At 32.4% G+C, this 17,680-nt stretch overlaps 1 protein-coding gene across 2 annotated transcripts; it reads right to left on the bottom strand.

Moving 5' to 3' along the window:
• Positions 1-820: 820 nt before the first annotated feature.
• On the bottom strand, positions 821-12,588 carry LOC130979375 (respiratory burst oxidase homolog protein E). Of its 2 annotated transcripts, none has more exons than XM_057902803.1 (14): positions 11,585-12,588; positions 9,954-10,113; positions 8,583-8,631; positions 6,129-6,242; positions 5,089-5,511; positions 4,579-4,962; positions 4,408-4,503; positions 4,050-4,165; positions 3,381-3,554; positions 3,137-3,293; positions 2,865-3,053; positions 2,591-2,719; positions 2,340-2,418; positions 821-1,148 (listed from the first exon to the last, which is right to left on the bottom strand). In XM_057902803.1, exons 1-14 carry the CDS (start codon positions 12,252-12,254, stop codon positions 1,039-1,041), a joined length of 2,850 nt encoding a protein of 949 aa, XP_057758786.1. In that variant the 5' UTR covers positions 12,255-12,588; the 3' UTR covers positions 821-1,038. The 2 variants fall into 2 exon arrangements, with proteins under 2 accessions (XP_057758786.1, XP_057758787.1); XM_057902804.1 differs by having other exon boundaries at positions 857-1,148; positions 2,344-2,418.
• Between the last annotated feature and the right edge of the window lie 5,092 nt (positions 12,589-17,680).

Here is a 17,680-nt window from a genome sequence, read left to right as displayed (position 1 = left end):
ATTTCACCGTTCGGATCTTTAATTCAACATCTGTAGCTGGAGATATTGGCCATGCACAGTTGCTCTGTTTTTGTGGTATTTTCATCTTCTTGTTCTTGTTTTGTAAGCTTTGAAGTTTGGGTTGTTTGGCTTGTTGTATGCACGTTTTGTGCAGTAATTTGTGACTCTCTTGTACCCTATTTTTCATCATAGTGAAGCTATATCCTGGTCTTGGTGACTCGTGGTTTTTACTTCTCTCATTGAGGAGGTTTTCCACGTTAAAAATTTTGGTGTGTTATGTTTGTTTCTAATTTCTGGTTTATGTGATTTTTCCGCTGCTATTAGGTACTATTGTGCTGGTGTTAATACTTGTTGTTAGTGGATATTGTTACTCCTCTAATTCTTGCAAGTAGGGAATTGTGTTTTATTCCTATCAATTGATTCATACATTAAGTCAATGAAGTTCAAACTACTTCTTGCTTCACATTGTTGTTCTTTCCTGTTTTGAGAACGTAAGGAAGCTGAAGTGCAGTGCAGCGTATATATGGTCGCTCTATGGTTATCTTCCTGTTGTACCTGTTGTCATAGTTTACACTTCTTACTATCCTCTCTCTTTGGCAATAATCCTCTCGCAGTTCTTTGTTATGTTAGCTAACAGTTTCTTGGCTACTGATGTAGATCTCAGAATCAGGTCAAGTATTTCAGTTGCAACTCTCAAAGTTATAGTTCTATAAAATTTTGTGAATAGTACTTTCACCTTTACTGAATTAAACTTTTTTCAAAATTATGCGTTTGTTTACACTATGAATTCTAGCTTCTAAATGTAGTTTTTCATGGTGTACTAAAACACGCTTGTATGGTGTTTGCCTGACTGAAATCTTTGAAATTTTTTTACTCTGTTTATTTTATTGTGTATTGCACTGTAATTGTGTAATACTATAATTACACTTGCTGTCCTACAACTACCATGAACTAAACATTTCTTAATTTCCCTTTTGAATCATTTAATTGATAATTACAGAAAAATGAATAAAAGTTGTTTAAATATCATTCCGCATTTCAGAAATACTCCTTGTGAAAGTTGAAACGTGTAGTTGTCTTGTGGCTCATCTCAAGTGATAGCTTCTTTAACTCCTTTGCTAACACTGGCATCCCGCAGTAAAACACCCCTGCAAGTATTATGATTAGCTTGTTAGCATTGTTTAATATTCTGATGTAACAGAAATTGGTTCAGGTTTTGAGCAGCATATCAAAATCAAATCACTTGTTTCCTAATTCCTCTGCAGTGCACCTGCTTTCTATTGGTTCAGGTTGCATGTTTGTTATTGAGAAGTATTTACTGTTTATAAATATCTAATTATTATTTTCTACTGAAAATTATGAAGTAAAGTCACTGATAACATTTTTAATATAGAAAAAGTTATTACATAACTAGTTAATAATATTCAAAGACGGGCCAATAGATGATTATTTTCACTCAATTAACCGTCAAATGGAAATTATTTTACCATGATTTTATCTTTTCACATTTCATCTTTTTATTTATGTTGATTATCAGGGCTTGTTTGGGTGAGCTTCTAAGAAAAGATTTTTTTCGAGTTATCTTTTTTTAAAAGATCTTATGGAGAAGTAAAAGTAATTTTATGTTTGGATATCTCATACAAAAAGATCTTTTTATCTATCAATTATGTTTGGGTATAACAATATAAAAGTACTTTTTATTTATTTATTATATGAAAAACATCTTTTTTTTAAAGAAAAAAGATCTTTTAAAAAAAAGATGTAAATTACAGCTTCTCAAAAAAGATGTTTTTTTTTTATTTTTCTAGTGCTTTTACTTTTTGCCAAATACGCTAAAAAATAAAAAAAGATATTTTTTCATTGAAAAAAGATCTTTTTTTAACAGAATAATGGCGCCCAAATAAGCACCGAAATTTTTTTAAAATATTTTCAAGTTTTCCATGTACATAATAAGGTGCTATAAATTGATTGACATGATTTCAATTTCATTCAATGTTCTCATCTTTGAGATTTACCAATTGATACTTCATTGTAAGATAGCTTGTCTCCATCAATACCTACTGGGCTACTTTACTTCTACGTCACTGACTTTCAATTAGTTTTTTCATTTTTCTTTCATGAAAATAGTTACTCTTTCCATTTCAAGTATATTTATCAATGTTGTATGACTTTGGAAAAAGTAGGACTTATAGCCTGACTTCCTAATTTGAATCATATGACAAGCATATATAGGACAAAATTCATGTTTAAATTCTTATTTATTGCTTCTTCTCCAAGTATTACTAGCTCTTGAATTTCTTTCAGGAAAACAGTTCTACACTTTGTAATAAGTGGTTTACCTACTGTAGACTGCCGATGTTTAGAGGCTATCTTTGTGAAAACTTCTCTCCAGTTAGGCCTAGCAAAGTGCGTCCTTACCTGTAACCAAGAGAAACAATAAATTAAAGAAATTCATGTTCAGGTTTGTGGTTACTGTCAGATGATAATTGTTCTAGTTGTTCAGAACATAAGGCAACAAATACCCAATCTTCATCTCAATAATTTTTTTTTTATTCAGAAATTAAAGACCTCCAGGCAATGAAGATCTTACTCGAGTGCCTGATAGGATGTCAACCCCGTGTTTGGCATGGTTTAGTGCTTGAATCATGGTAATTAAGGTGGATCTTGCATCCCCCTCTTCATAGACACTTGTAAGATAGTTGTGAAGTTCAATTTGGCCCTGTTCCATGTGATAGAAGGAGTGAGAAGAAAAAAAAGGAGAAAGAGGATAGCTTCTTGGTGATAATAGGCTCTCATTTTTAAGTTTTTTTTTGTATTAAATGATAGTGCATTAGAGTAACTCTATGCTCAATTCAATATCCTACTTTGTGGTCCATTTCTGCAACTTGATCCAGCACTCCTTCAAACCATTCAAAAGATCCAGGTTCTCTGGTAACCCAGTAGAAGTAAGCATTTGTAGTCCTTTGTGTTCTCTTGTTTCCACTTGGCGTCAAATTTGAAGATGCAAAACTATTTAAGCTGTCTCCTGATTTTGTTGTTTCCGTCATTGATTCCTGCACATGAGATTATACAATTGATATCTGAAGAAAAAGAAAAAATCAACTTTTGAAAAATCTATTAAGATTATGCATAGTACCATTTCATCAATTACTCTGGTTTCATTGATAAGATTCCTGAGAATGCTAATGAAAGGAGTTGCTCCAATTCCTAATCCTATGAGGAGCAATACATCATAACTCTGGTAGTCTTGTGCTGGGGCTCCATAAGGGCCATCTAAGAAAAGTTTTGGCTGTCTGTATAAAAGAAGTTTGCATTAATTACTTTATCATTGCAAGATTTCCGTGGAGGAGAAACATAGTTGGCCTTTGGTCTCTACTTACCTTCTTTGTTCCATCTGCACTAGCTCCCCTAGTGTTGCTTGATTACTATCCAAAGGTAATGTTTCATCATTTTCTGTGAAAACTCGCTTGAGTTCTTTTGTCCAGTCTCCTACTGTGCGAATGTGAACACTTAGGTACTCATCCCCTGGTGCTGACGTGATAGAAAATGGGTGCCTAAAACATAAACATTGTTGTTTGTTGTTTCTCACATATAATAATTAATGGTTGATGGTAAGTTATGAGATGTGTTATTTGCATGTATGATATTTTTTACTCTCACGAGTAAACTACTGGTTTTAACCATAGAATTTTAAGACGCGGACAAATTTATTTATAAATGAATAAAATTAGTTTTGTTCCCCCCAAAGATGGTTTTTATATCACAAAAGAATTGAAACGCTAATTTACTCATTTGTAGATGTATTAAAATTCCGAACTTTTATAGGTAGAAATAACAGTTTTTCGTCTTTCATGAATACAAAGTTAGTTTTATTTATTTACAAGTAGCTTTGTTAACTTTCTAAATTTTTATGAATAGAAAAGATAGGGACAGAAAAAACATCATTAATACTTGGATGGGATATGAATCACTTGGATTAGGTCCATGGCCCATCAAATCTACATATAAAATTTTTATTGATAATTGCCGAGATATAAAAACATGCTTACCACTCAAATGGAGAGATATTTGGACACTGTAAAAACACGTACTGTCCACTCTTGTACTTGAATCCAGTTGGCTTGCACATGATTATGCTGAAGACATTTCCTGGTAGCACCGAAACCTGCTAGGTCAAAGGAAATTTATATGGAAAGAATGTAATTCTCATGTTATATCATTATGCTGTCTCCAAATGTTTGACTGAGGAGAAGAAAACGGAATGGAAAGGACGGCAAAAAAGAAAAAGGAGAGGAAGTAGTGGAGATTGTAGACACAAGGGAAGTGTTGAATTTTTATTAAACTATATCCATAATACAAGGATTTGCAAACAATACTTAAGACTTAACCGAGAATTGCATTTGTTACCTTTACAATTTTTACTGAGTAGTGTGCTGATCTACGATTTCTTAGACTGCGCTCTGCTATATACAGTAACAGTGGAACAGCTATATACATCCATGTCTGAGAATTAAGAGAAAACATTGTTTTCAACTTTTTCACATATCTGCTCAAATGTATTACAGCTCAAGTTCTTACCGTTTTCTTATACCACTGATGAGTCAAAGATAAGAAATATCCATGGAGAATCAACAGAATGTAGACAAGGCCAAGAAGGTGGTGCGAGTACCAGAATGCATTGAAGCCTGTCAATTTGTTAAAGGGTGGTGGAAGCCTGAGTGCACTTCTCCGGAAGTGGTGAGTTGCGAGTGTAAAAGAGATGAGCATTAAAAGAACCATTAAGATTCCAGTGGCGCCTTCAATGCTGGTCAGAAGTGATGCGTATGTTGGTTTTTTCTGGTGGAAATCTGAAGCTATGAGTGAAAATTTTTCTGGAGATGAATTTATGAGTAGAGGGAAATCACACGTCAGATGAGTGAATGCATGGACAGCAACTCCAATAGCTATGGCAAATGCAATAGTCTGAAAGAAATGACAGGGTTCATGTCAAATTGTGTAAGCACCAACACTATACAGTAACAAATTTATTGAAATAATGATGAAGCCCAACGGTGTTTACATGAGCTAGCATCAAATAACCACTCTTACCTTATGGAAATTAATATTATCATCAAAAGAGACAAACTTTCTGGCACTTGTGGAACGAAGCCAAGTCAGTGTGTTCCGACAAACAGGTAAAAGAATGAGAGCCATATTGAACTTGAGAGTCTCTGCAGCGCCTTTAGCCACAGGTATGCAGTAGCCCATGACTTTGAAAGTTGTTCTGTTTTTGTATTGGTAAAATTTCCAAGCAAAAAGGCATGCCATGATAACCAACCACAGTAACAAAATCCAGCCCCTCCTCCAATATTCTAGTTCAAGGAACTGAAATGTCCAGAAGAATCTTTGGAACTTGCTTCTGGGCCTTGACCCACTCAAATTCTGACTCCAGCTTACACTACTGCTACTTAGTTGTCTGCTGTAGTTCATGTAGTTATCCTTTTGTAGTAACAACATTTCTAACTGCCACAACTGAACAAGGGGCAAATACTAACAAGGTCAAGAAAGCATAGTAAATAAGTGTACATAACAGGATAAAAAGATTGATGATGATTCTAACAAGTAAATCTTCCAACTTGCCTTCCATGTTAACTAAGTATGCCTATAGTTATGGTTTCAACAATAACTATATATGTTGTTAAAATTAAACTCATATTTTTTATATTTTAGTAATATATTTTTTTTAATAACACTTTTTAAAAAATATTATTAAATAATAAAAAATATAATTTTAATTTTAACAATATTTTTTAAAATACTATAGCTATCATAAGTCTATAACTATTTTAGCATAGACATACTAAAATACACCTAACTGACATGCATGTCGTCAGTTTTTAATCTATTTTTTATCTTGTCATCGTTTGACACTTGCTAATGGAACTGTTAACTGCTAAGATGCCATGTAGGGTGCAAGAAAACGACGTTGTCGTGTGACAGGTACAGGACTACAGGTCACGCCAGCATATTGAAAACGATGCCAAGAATGAAAAATACAATATTGTTGTTTGACCAATTTGAACATTTAATCTTATACTGATTCTTTCATGGTTCATATATTTTTCTTCCATGATTTTTTCCCCTCTTACCTCAATATAACCCAGGTTTTCTGGGTCCAACTCTTCCATTATCAATGCAGCGTATCTTTCAGCTTGTTCTTTTAGCTTCGATAATTTATTTGCAGAAGCACTGAGTGTTATGAGCTGTTGAAAACATAGAATATTGATCAAATGATAGTACAAATAGTGCGTTTAGGTGGGTGTGTTTGAGACTATTAACTTTATTTCAAATAGTGCGTTTGACAAGATTAATGACGATCAAATTTATAGGTATGCTATATGTTTATTATTACAAAAATTTATGAATCAAACATATAATTAAATATAACAATTTTAGATACATACCTAAGTTTTAATCAAGATACAAATATTTCAACAATATAAGACTACTTACTATTCGATCGTAAATCAGTACATTTAAGTAAATATAAACAATTCAACCAAGTTTTGAAGTATACATGTTAAGGCTTGGTTTGGTAAGTGGCTTGTGTTTTTTCAAAAGTGATAAATTGAAAATGTATTTTTTAAAAATTGAGAATGTTTTTAAAACCATTTAAAGAAAAGCCTTTTAATGCTAACTTGTGCTTATAAAATTTAAAAATTTTAATATAATCTCTTATATAAATAAATATCTAAATTTATTCTTATATTTATATTTATTATAAATTTTTAATTTTAAAAATTATTTTTCAAAATACAATTATTGTTCCTTGTAATTATTAAAATCTAATTTTTAGTTTGATTTACCAAATATAAATGTTATAATTTTTAAAAAATTATCTTTTAAAAACTAATTTTAATAAACTATTTTCAAAAAGTAAGATATTAGCAAATCAAACCCAAATCTTTAAAATTTAACAATTAAATACTTCATGTGCCTATTGGAGTTGTTAATGTATGTGTGTGTGTTTTTTCTTTCTTTTTTTTTTTTTTTTGGGTTCACAGTTCACACAACTCACACACATTCTATTTAAGGATTCATCCACGGTCTCTAGTGAGACTTGAACCATTTAGCATATTGAGAAACATGATGATGGACCACTTAGCTAAAGCCTCAGCTGCAGATGTTAATGGGTTATCGTACATTCATAGGTAGCATTTGAATTATTAACATAATTCTTTGAAGCCCAACCCACAAGCAAAAGATATGTAGCAAATTAGCAATACACCACTAGAGAGGCCCCCATAGTAACAAGAAATATTCAAGCTCAAATCTTATGTTTTGTCCAAAAAGAGAAAAGCTCAAATCTTATTTCGAGACCCAAAAAGAGAATCTCACGTGTTATTGGCATACCATTTTATATATAATCACAGTTTTATATGTAGTTTCGAAAATATTTTGATTATATTTATCAATCGAATTTTATTGTTACTCTAGCGCTAGACAGTTCACAATAACAATTATAATAATTTTAAAAATATTATTTATATATTAAAATTAACAATTAAAATTAATTATTATATATTTGTATATAAATATATATTATTTAAATTATTTTAAATATTATTTTATATTAATAACTAATTTTAATAACTGATTTTAAATTAATATGTATTTCAGTTGATACCAAATAGCCAATAAAAGGAGTATCATTTACCATGTTTAGCTATTTTAATAACATTTTCAGTGGCAACTTTCTCTGTCTTTTCTCCAAAGATTTTTAGATATTGTTACCATTACAAGGTCCTTCTTTTTTTTTTTACCAATTTTTTAACTCTATTTTATTTAGCTTTTTTCGTGTCTTTCTTTACCACCTCCAATGATTTCTCTTTGACAGATGCATGCGTGTTAACAAACTAAATACTACTTAGACCGGTATTCATTATTCCACTACAAGAAAAAAGATTTTTGCTACGCTTTTTTTTATTACACTTTAAAAATATAGTTTAAAAAAATTAATGCTCACGCTTTTATAAAAATTACAATTAATTAAAAATTTGACTATATTTTTTATTATACTTTAAAGAAATAGTTAAAAAAATCAATGACCACACTTTTATAAAACTGACAATGAATTAAAAATTTGACCATGTTTTTTTTTATCACGCTTCAAAAACGTAATCAAAAGGGATCAATAACAACCGTGTGACTATGCCTGAATATATGAATATATGTAATATCTTAAATTGATTTTTAATAATTTGGGATAAATTAATTTTTAATAAGAAAACTTTTAAATTAAATATTTTATAATATTAGACAAATTAATCTCAAATAAAATAATGGATAACTTAATTAGTCTCTATTATTTTAATTTTTAAATCATTTAATTGTTCAACTATATTATTGTTTAGAAAATAAATAAAACTGATTATTTTTATTTTATTAGGATTTATTTGTATATTATTTTGAATGTTCAGACATTAGTTTGTCAAAAAGAAAAAAATATTAAAAACAAATTTGTACGAAATAAAAAAAATTATCGATGATAACTTAAAACATGACTCTATATTAATTTTCTTCGTCACCTCAAATTTTCTTACCTCTTGCACTTCCTCCCTTGTAATTCTTCCATCTTCATTACTGTCCGCCCTGAAATAAATAGACCGCAAGATAATATATTTAAGGAACATAGTCAAAATTCCATGTACCTTTGTTTCTCTAAAACCAGGTGTTCATAATTACGGTGAAAGATGGATCAGCTCTATTTATTGACGTTGTAGTTAAAGTTAATAAAGACGAAACAACATTATGAATGACGTAAGTTAATTTAAAGTTTTGTTTTCAATGAAAAATTTAGACACAAGTCTTAAATGAAAATTAATACCCTACTTTTACATTATAAGATATAAATTTTATGGAAAAATAAGTAAAAGTATTATTAGTTTATTACAAATATGTTAGGAAGAAATAGAAAATTAATTTAAAATAATTGAAAATAATTTTAATGATTGTTTATTTTATTTTATGTTTTTTATTATTATTGAAATAATTATATAATATTAAATATAAAAAATATATAATAATTATTGATATTACATACATAAAATTATAAATATTAAATTAAATAAAATAATTTTAAATTATTATCTCCTAAATATTATCAGGATAATTATTCTGATCCATGTAACAATAACAGAAAATAAGAAATAAAATTCTGTATCTATTTATATATAATTGGAACATATTAGAATGTAGGAGAAAGTGGAACATAATTATCATTTTAACATATATTTATTACTCTCACCATATTTAATGTAAAAAATAAAATACATTTTATATATATATAACGTGCTAAACATGACGGCGATTGTAGGTGAAAAAGGGAGATTAGGAATGGTTGGTTGAAGAGTAAAGAAAGAAAATTGATGAGTTTTCAATTTATTAAATAAAATCGTGCATATATAGATGAATTTATAATGTTGGCTTGAACTACCACAAAGCTGACTTATTAAAATTTAAGTGATTTGTTATGTATTCGGATCAACTTCTTTTATTCAATGATAGGACATGGCCGTTTCCAAATCGCTTTCTTAAACTTCTTTATATGAATTTACATGAAATTACATATTATTTATGTGCTACGTAAATTAGCTTAAAAGAAAAATAACAAAACTCATCTAAATGCTTGATGACTCTTTTTCCTTTTCCATTTTAATATGAAGTATAAGACAAACAACGGGAAACAATTATTACTCAGAATATGCACAACCCAAGCTATAACGAATCCCAGTAACAAATTAAATACCGGAGCATGAACATATATTATAAACATCATACAAAAATTCGAGTCTATTATTGTTGGACTATGACATTTTAATAAGCTATACGAACTCTACTGGTTATCGAAACGGACATGTTGCATGTTCATGACAAGGATTCTAAACGATGTTGCAAGGAGAACTAATACTTACATGTCAAAGAAAATCTGAAGGCGATTATCAAAGCTTTGATCCGAAATTTGCAACCAGAATTGATGCAACTCTTCCTTCGTTATTTTGCTGACTCTATTTTCTTTTCTTCTAGCTAACGTATCAAATATACCCACCGCAAATTCTTTTGAATCCTCCATCCCTTTCATTAGAATTAATGGAATAAAATTATGATAACACAACTTAGTAGATTAATTAGTAAAATAATAATTTGAGTAAAATTGTGTTCTGAAGTTAGCTTGAATATTTTCCGTCCTCATTATGAATATAGCTAGCACGCTATTTAGTGTTTTAAGTAACCCTTTCTTTTCTTACTAATAAAGTTAACTTATTCCATTTTCTAAATACTCTGTGACCATGAGCAAAAATTGTAACTGAACAGATATAGACATATTAGGCTATATATGCTGATTTCAGCTATCAAATACGATTAGCCAATACCTTACAAACTTAATATTTTTTTAAAATCAAAATAAGCAAACAATTTAATCAAACTATTAGTATAATATGGATGCTCGTGGTGCGACTTGGATTGTTGTTCAACTGAAAATAAATAATATATTGTGGTTTGGATTAGAGATTGATTTATTTGATTTTGAGATATAAAACAAGGATTACAAAATAAAAATAATTAACTTGAGTTAGTAAAATAAATAAAAGAAAACTCATTCACACACTTAAAATGTTATTTAAGTAAAAATAGTACATGAATAAAATAAATTATGTAATGAATTAAATATATTATATGTGAAAACATAACTCTGAAAATTAAATATTAGTACTATATTATGTAGTTTGAATTAGAATGAACCAGATTACACTGATATACCTGAAATTTGATTCAATTCATGCTTTGTTAGAAATAAAATCTGATGGAATCCAAATTATTGTAGTTTTAATCGGTTTTAGATTTAAATTAAATTAGATCACCATTTTTAATTGGATAGATCTAGTTTGAACACTTAACTAATTAATGTATATAAAAAATTCTATATTATTTAAATTTCAATTGCACTAATAATAAAACAATAAAAATAATAAATAATAAAGCCAAACTGTTTGATTGAGTTGTGAATTGATGTTCTAACGTAACCTTTTTTTTAAAGAAGAAAATAATAGAGGATTAACCACTTTCCTTTCAAATATGCAAAGATTTAATAATTCAGCAACTTTTAGTTCAAATATTGTTATGAGGTAAAACTTTCAGTTCTAACTTTAAAAACAATGCGTAATACGTATAAAAGAAATGCTTTCCTTTCCTTTATTGCAAACTCATCAATTTCAAGCTATGTTAATTAAATTGAGTATTTAAAGATTTAAATAGTTAAATCATGAAAACTACATGACCAAAATACTATGATGAGGCAAGAAAATTTTCATGTTAACAGAACGCCTTCTACACTCATCTCTTCACAACAATTTTCTCTACACAAAAACAAGAAGATTAGCAAACCATTTGATTGCTCTAGTAAGTAAGAGTTTAATTGGATAATAATATATATGCATAAATTAGTAGTTTTAAGCTGGGTTAAAAAAGATTAAGATAAAATAAATTTAAAAAAGAAAAAGAAAAAGAAAAAGAAGACGAAGAAGAACACACGTAAGGTACGTACCAATGCATTCACCGAAGTCCTCTCGAGCGAGCAAGCCATCCTTTGAGAGCAACATGAACCTCTCTTCCACCTTCTTCCACAGTTCCTCACTACTACCATCACTCCCTGTCTTGCTGATGAATCTCAAACCCTTCAGCGCACTCTGCGCGCTCGATCTCGACCGTTCAATCTGTAACCGCATCCTCCTCGCGTTCCGTGCTGTCGCCACTGGATCTTCAACACTTACGTTGCCGCCGCTCTCCGACGATACCGAGTTCCGCGACGACGCCGATCTTATCCACGGGAACTTTCTCCGAATTCGCGACGCAATCGACAGACTCCTCGGCACTCCGGCACCGATGGCGCCGGCTTCTTCGCCGGCGCAAGAAACTGACGACGGCGATGCGACGGGAGCAGAGCCGGCGGCGGAAACAGACGATGGAGATGCGTCCGGGGCGGAATTTGCCGGCGCGACGTTGCAGAGCACGACTGCGTCGTCGTCGATCTCCAAGGTGATTTCAACGAGCTCCTGGTGGTGGTTGCTACGGAGGTTGTTGAGGAACACCGGCAACATCGCGCCGTAGGAATGTCCGGCGCCGCCACCATCGGACGCTGGCGACGAGCTTCCTAGGTTTTCCGGTAACTGGATTTCTTCTGCGTTGCTGCATCTCCGAAACGACGACGTTTTCATCTAATCAATGCAGTCTTTCTATTTCAAGTTTTTTATTATGTTTTCTCTTCCAATTTTCTAGTGCTACTTCTTAATGACTTGTTTGGTGTTTTTCTTTTCTTCTTTGTTGCTATTCTCTCGCTAACTGACTCACAAATGCAAAGCAAGTTAAGAGAGAGAGAGAGAGAGAGAGAAGGAGGTTTTGGTTCACACGTTTGGGCGCGAAGCTGTGTCTAAAAACAAAGGCAAACACAAAGGGTTGGAAATTGAAAACACAAGACAAACACCTCTCAACGAATTTGTGCACACGATTTCAACGCCAATGTGCCCTTATTGCTACCACCTACGAGAGAGTAGTAGTTCGGATCTTCATTTTCTTTCCTTTGCTAATCAATTTGAAAATAAATAAATAAATAAATTTAACAAACTCAACCTATAAATTGTAATATATATATATTGCAAGATACATACAGTTGTTGGTGGAAGTAAAAATAGGAGTATCTTAGTGGTATTATTTTGTATTTAAACAAAAAATGCTCTAATATATATATATATATATATATATATATATATATATATATATATATATATATATATATATATATATAATATCTTAGCTTAAAATCTTAATAATCATAACCATAAAATGCTGAATGCGTCTTTGTCAGAATTAGTTTCTTTTCTTTAAAGCCTTGGAATATATATACTCCCAAGTTTGCTCCTATTTTATTGATTAACGAAAGAGGAGTACATTCGCTTGTATTGACATGTAGTACAAAAGTTAATTGCAAGTGGAGGAGAATTAATGCATTGTTCAATAAAAACAATAGAAAAATTGGGGTAGTTAAAATTTGGTTGTGATAATGGAGGTGACTACACGAATGATTGAAATAAGGAAAGGTCAAGGTGTAAGGTAAGTGAATGGGACCTAGAATATTAATAAACAATACTTGAACCTATTTTTCTTTTTTACATATTATAGACAAGCATTAATTAAGATATTTTTCAGCATTTTTTTAATTTTATAATTACCAATAATATATTTTATTTTGAAAATGTATTATGTATTATATGTTAAATTGAAGAATAATAATTAAGTAGGATATATCTTATATAATTATTATACTAATGAAAATATTGGAAAGGAACTAAATTGAAAATAATTCAAATTGACTTTCAAATTATATTAATAATCAGTTAAGTTTTTTTTTTTATATCATATAAAGTATTATTAAAGTAAGGGATAAGTACTTTTTCCGTTTTTAATATCTTAGGTCAAAATTAAAATAATTTTTGATTCTTTTTTTTAATTAATATCATTTTTAACGTTAAATTTAGCATTAAAATCATCTTTTTGAATATAATAATTTTTTAAATGATACAAATACTCCTTCTCTATTATCACTACCATTATTCCACCCCACTGTTACCCCCACCCCACCCACCTAAAATAAAAAAACAAAAAGACATGGAACAAAAGAAGAGACAAACAGAAAGGGAGAAGAAAGAGAAAGAAAGGAAGAAGAGGGAGGTGACGACAGAGAAGAGTACGGCTGTCGCTATTGCCGTCGCGTCATGACTGTAGAGAGAGATAGAATGAGGAGATGAGAGAGAACAAGAGAAGAGAGAAATAGAGGGAGAAGAAAGGAAAGGAAAGGAAGAAGGAGGAAGTGACGATGGGGAAGAGTGCGGTCGCTGCCGTCATATCGTGAAAGACTGCGGCCGCCGCCATCGCATCAAGACTGAGGTGGGTGCTGCTTTATCGGTGTCGAGCTCCATCACTGGTGGAGGCCAAGAGGTAGGTTTGGAATTTTACAAAATAGAATTTCTTCGTTGCAAGTATAGTCCAAACCCACACTTAGCTCTCGATCAAAGGTTAATTCATAAGATGCCACAATCAATACAAAATAATCGAGAGTTTGAAATTCTCGAGTTGTCTCTCTCAGACTATGCAATAAGATGTGTCACACTCTTGGATGTGAAGAAAGGGGTTTCTTCAATCAAGGAACGAAAGATTAAAAGAACTAAGAAATGAAAGAACTAACAAATGATCAAAAAAGAAAAATAATGCAATAAAAAGAAAACAAGATCAAAATTTAATGAAAATATGATAAATGCATAAAAGAGCCTTGACTTGGGAATGGAAATTAAGGAATCCTATCATCATCATAACCACAACTATGGCAACTATGATGAGTTAATCTTACTTCGTCAACCCCTAACATCGAGGAGTAAGTCAAGCAATATTTGACCTTAATCCATAAGTCCTAGCTAACTTACTAATTAACTTAGTGGTGCACGAAATTGACTCCACAATATTCACACAGATAGACCGGCAAGTGCACCGAGTCGTCCAAGTAATACCTCAGGTGAGTGAGGATCGATCCTACAGAGATTGTTGGTTTGAACAAGCAATGGTTACCTTGTAGATCTTAGTCATGCGATTAGAAAAGATGATAGTTATTGTGAAAAATAGAATAAATAAATAAAACGTTACTAGATAAGTGTAAAATCAGTGATGATAGAACGGTTGAGGCTTCGGAGATGCTTCTTCCTTCTGGATTAACTTTTCTCACCATCTACTCTAACTTCTGATTGATTCATTCCATGGCAGGTTGTAAATGATTAACGCCGGGTCAGCGGACATTAATCTCCTCTGCTTCAGATCAAATGCCGGGTCAGCGGTCATCCAATCTGAACGGGGATGAAGCTCCTGCAGTCCATTCCCTTGGTGATCCTACTCAAAGCGCCACAGACAAGGTCAAATCTTTCGGATCAGAGAATGCTGCGTCTTGATTCTAGCCTATACTACAAAGGCCCTAATCTCCCCGTACCTTGGCTGCACTGATGTCTCCAAGTACCCAACGAAGTTGTGGATTAGCCGTCTAAGAGAGATAATCAAACTTGCGGTTCAGTACTATCCCGTCAAGGACTCGCATGAACCGATGTGAAAGAGGGATGATGGTCAGGTTACACTCCCAATTTATTAGTTTGAAGAACGAAGATAAATTTTAGAATGGAATCAAGTATAGATTAAAATAGAATAGTGATATTATTAATCCATAAGAATCAGCAGAGCTCTTAACCTTAACCTAGGAGGTTAGTGACTCATAGCTTACAAAAGGTAATGTTCGAATGTAAAAGTGAGGGGGGAAGGGGGGAGAAGATCCTAAACACGGGTGATCTTCTCCTATATATACTAATCTGATATCTAAGAATTACAGAAATAAGATAAACTAGTCTTGTAGTGCGAAAATCCACTTTTCGAGCCCACTTGGTGAGTGTTTGGACTGAGCTTGAGTAAAGCCACGAGCTGGTACTCCCTCTAGGGCATTGGACGCCAGCTTTGGACTCCTAAATGGGCATTGGACGTCAGCTGCTCCCTTTTGGGCGTTGGACGCCAGGAATGGGGTTTGTGGCTGGTGTTGAACACCTGTTTTGGGCCTTCATTTCCAAAAAAAAAGTATAGACTATTATATATTTTTGAAAATCTTTGGATGTTAGCTTTTCATAACCATTAAGAGCACTCCATTTGGAATTCTGTAGCTCTAGAAATTCTCTTTCGAGTGTATGGAGGTCAGAATTTGACAACATTTGCAGTCCTTTCTCTGTCTCTGAATCAGACTTTGCCAAAACTTCTCAATTTCAGCCAGAATTTACCTGAAATCATTATAATACACACAAACTCAAAATAGAATCCAAAAATATGAAGTTTTCACTAAAACCTATGAAAATGTAATAAAACTTAAACAAAACATAATGGAAACTATATGAAATTGATGCCAAAAAAGGTTGAAATATCCGCTCATCAGAACACTAAACTTAAACTGTTGCTTGTCCCCAAGTAACCAAAAACAAAATAGGATTAAAAAGAAGAGAAGGATACAATAAATCTGAGAGTTTTCAATGAAGTTCAGTTTCAAATAGATGAGCGGGACTAGTAGCTATTCACTTTTGAATAGTTTCGGCATCTCACTTTTCTTTGAAGCTCAAAATAATTGGTATCTTTAGGAACTCAGAATCCAGATGATATTATTGACTCTCCTAGTTTAGTTCTTTTTTATTCTTGAACATAGCTTCTTTTGAGTCTTGGCTGTGATCCTAAGCACTTTGTTTTCCAGTATTATCACCAGATACATAAACGCCATGGGCACTTAATTGGGTGAACCTTTCGGATTGTGATTCAGCTTTGCTAGAATCTCCAGCCGGTGGTGTCCAGAGTTCTTAAGCACACTCCTTGGTTTTGGATCACGAATTTAAGTGCTCAGTCTCAAGCTTTTCACTTGACACCTTCACACCACAAGCATATAGTTAGGGAAGCAGCTCATTTGAACTGTTTAGGCTTAGATTTTGTCTCTTTTAGGCCCTTCTAACCATAGATGCTTAAAGCCTTGGATCGTTTTCTCTTGCCTTTTGGTTTAAAGAGATATTGGCTTTTTGCTCTTGCCTTTTTGTTTAAAGAGCTATTGGTTTTTTTTTTGTTTCCTTCTTTCTCTGCTCTTTTTTTTCGCTTCTTTTCTTTTTCTTTCTTTTTGCTACTTTTTCTTACTTCAAGAATCAATTTTTGGATTTTTCAGATTACCAACAATACTTCTCTTTTTTCATCCTTCTTTCAAGAGCCAACATTCTTAACTCCAACATTAAATATTGGTGCACGAATTTGCAATCCGTACAACTAACCAGCAAGTGCACTGGGTCGTCCAAGTAATACCTTACGTGAGTAAGGGTCGATCCCACGGAGATTATTGGTTTGAAGCAAGCTATGTTTATTTTATTAATCTTAGTCAGGATGCCAATAAGGTTATTTGGATTTAATTGTAAGAAGTAAAAGTGTTTGGAATAAGTAATTGTTACTTTATTAATGAAGAATATGTTGGGGTTTTGGAGATGCTTTGTCCTCTGACTTCAACTCTTCCTTGAAATCCTTTTCCACACGCAAGGCTCCTTCCATGGCAAGCTGTATGTAGGGTGTCACCATTGTCAGTGGCTACCTCCCATCCTCTCAGTGAAAATGGTCCAGATGCTCTGTCACAGCACGGCTAATCAGCTGTTGGTTCTCGATCATGTTGGAATAGGATCCATTGATCCTTTTGCATTTGTCATCACGCCCAGTAATCGCGAGTTTGAAGCTCGTCACAGCCATTCAATCCTTGAATCCTACTCAGAATACCACAGACAAGGTTTAGACTTTCCGGATCCTCAAGAGTGGCCGCCATCAATTCTAGCTTATACCACGAAGATTCTGATTAAGGAATCTAAGAGAAGCTCATTCAGTCTGATGTAGAACGGAGGTGGTTGTCAGGCACACGTTCATGGATCTGAGGAAGGTGATGAGTGTCACGGATCATCACCTTCTTCATGTTTAAGCGCGAATGAACATCTTAGATAGGAACAAGCGTGTTTAAATGGAAAACAAAGGTAATTGTATTAATTCATCGGGACGCTGC

This window comes from Arachis stenosperma, chromosome 5 (genome assembly GCF_014773155.1).
Source record: "Arachis stenosperma cultivar V10309 chromosome 5, arast.V10309.gnm1.PFL2, whole genome shotgun sequence".
NCBI lineage: Eukaryota > Viridiplantae > Streptophyta > Magnoliopsida > Fabales > Fabaceae > Arachis > Arachis stenosperma.
This window is presented reverse-complemented; position numbering and strand designations above follow the sequence as displayed.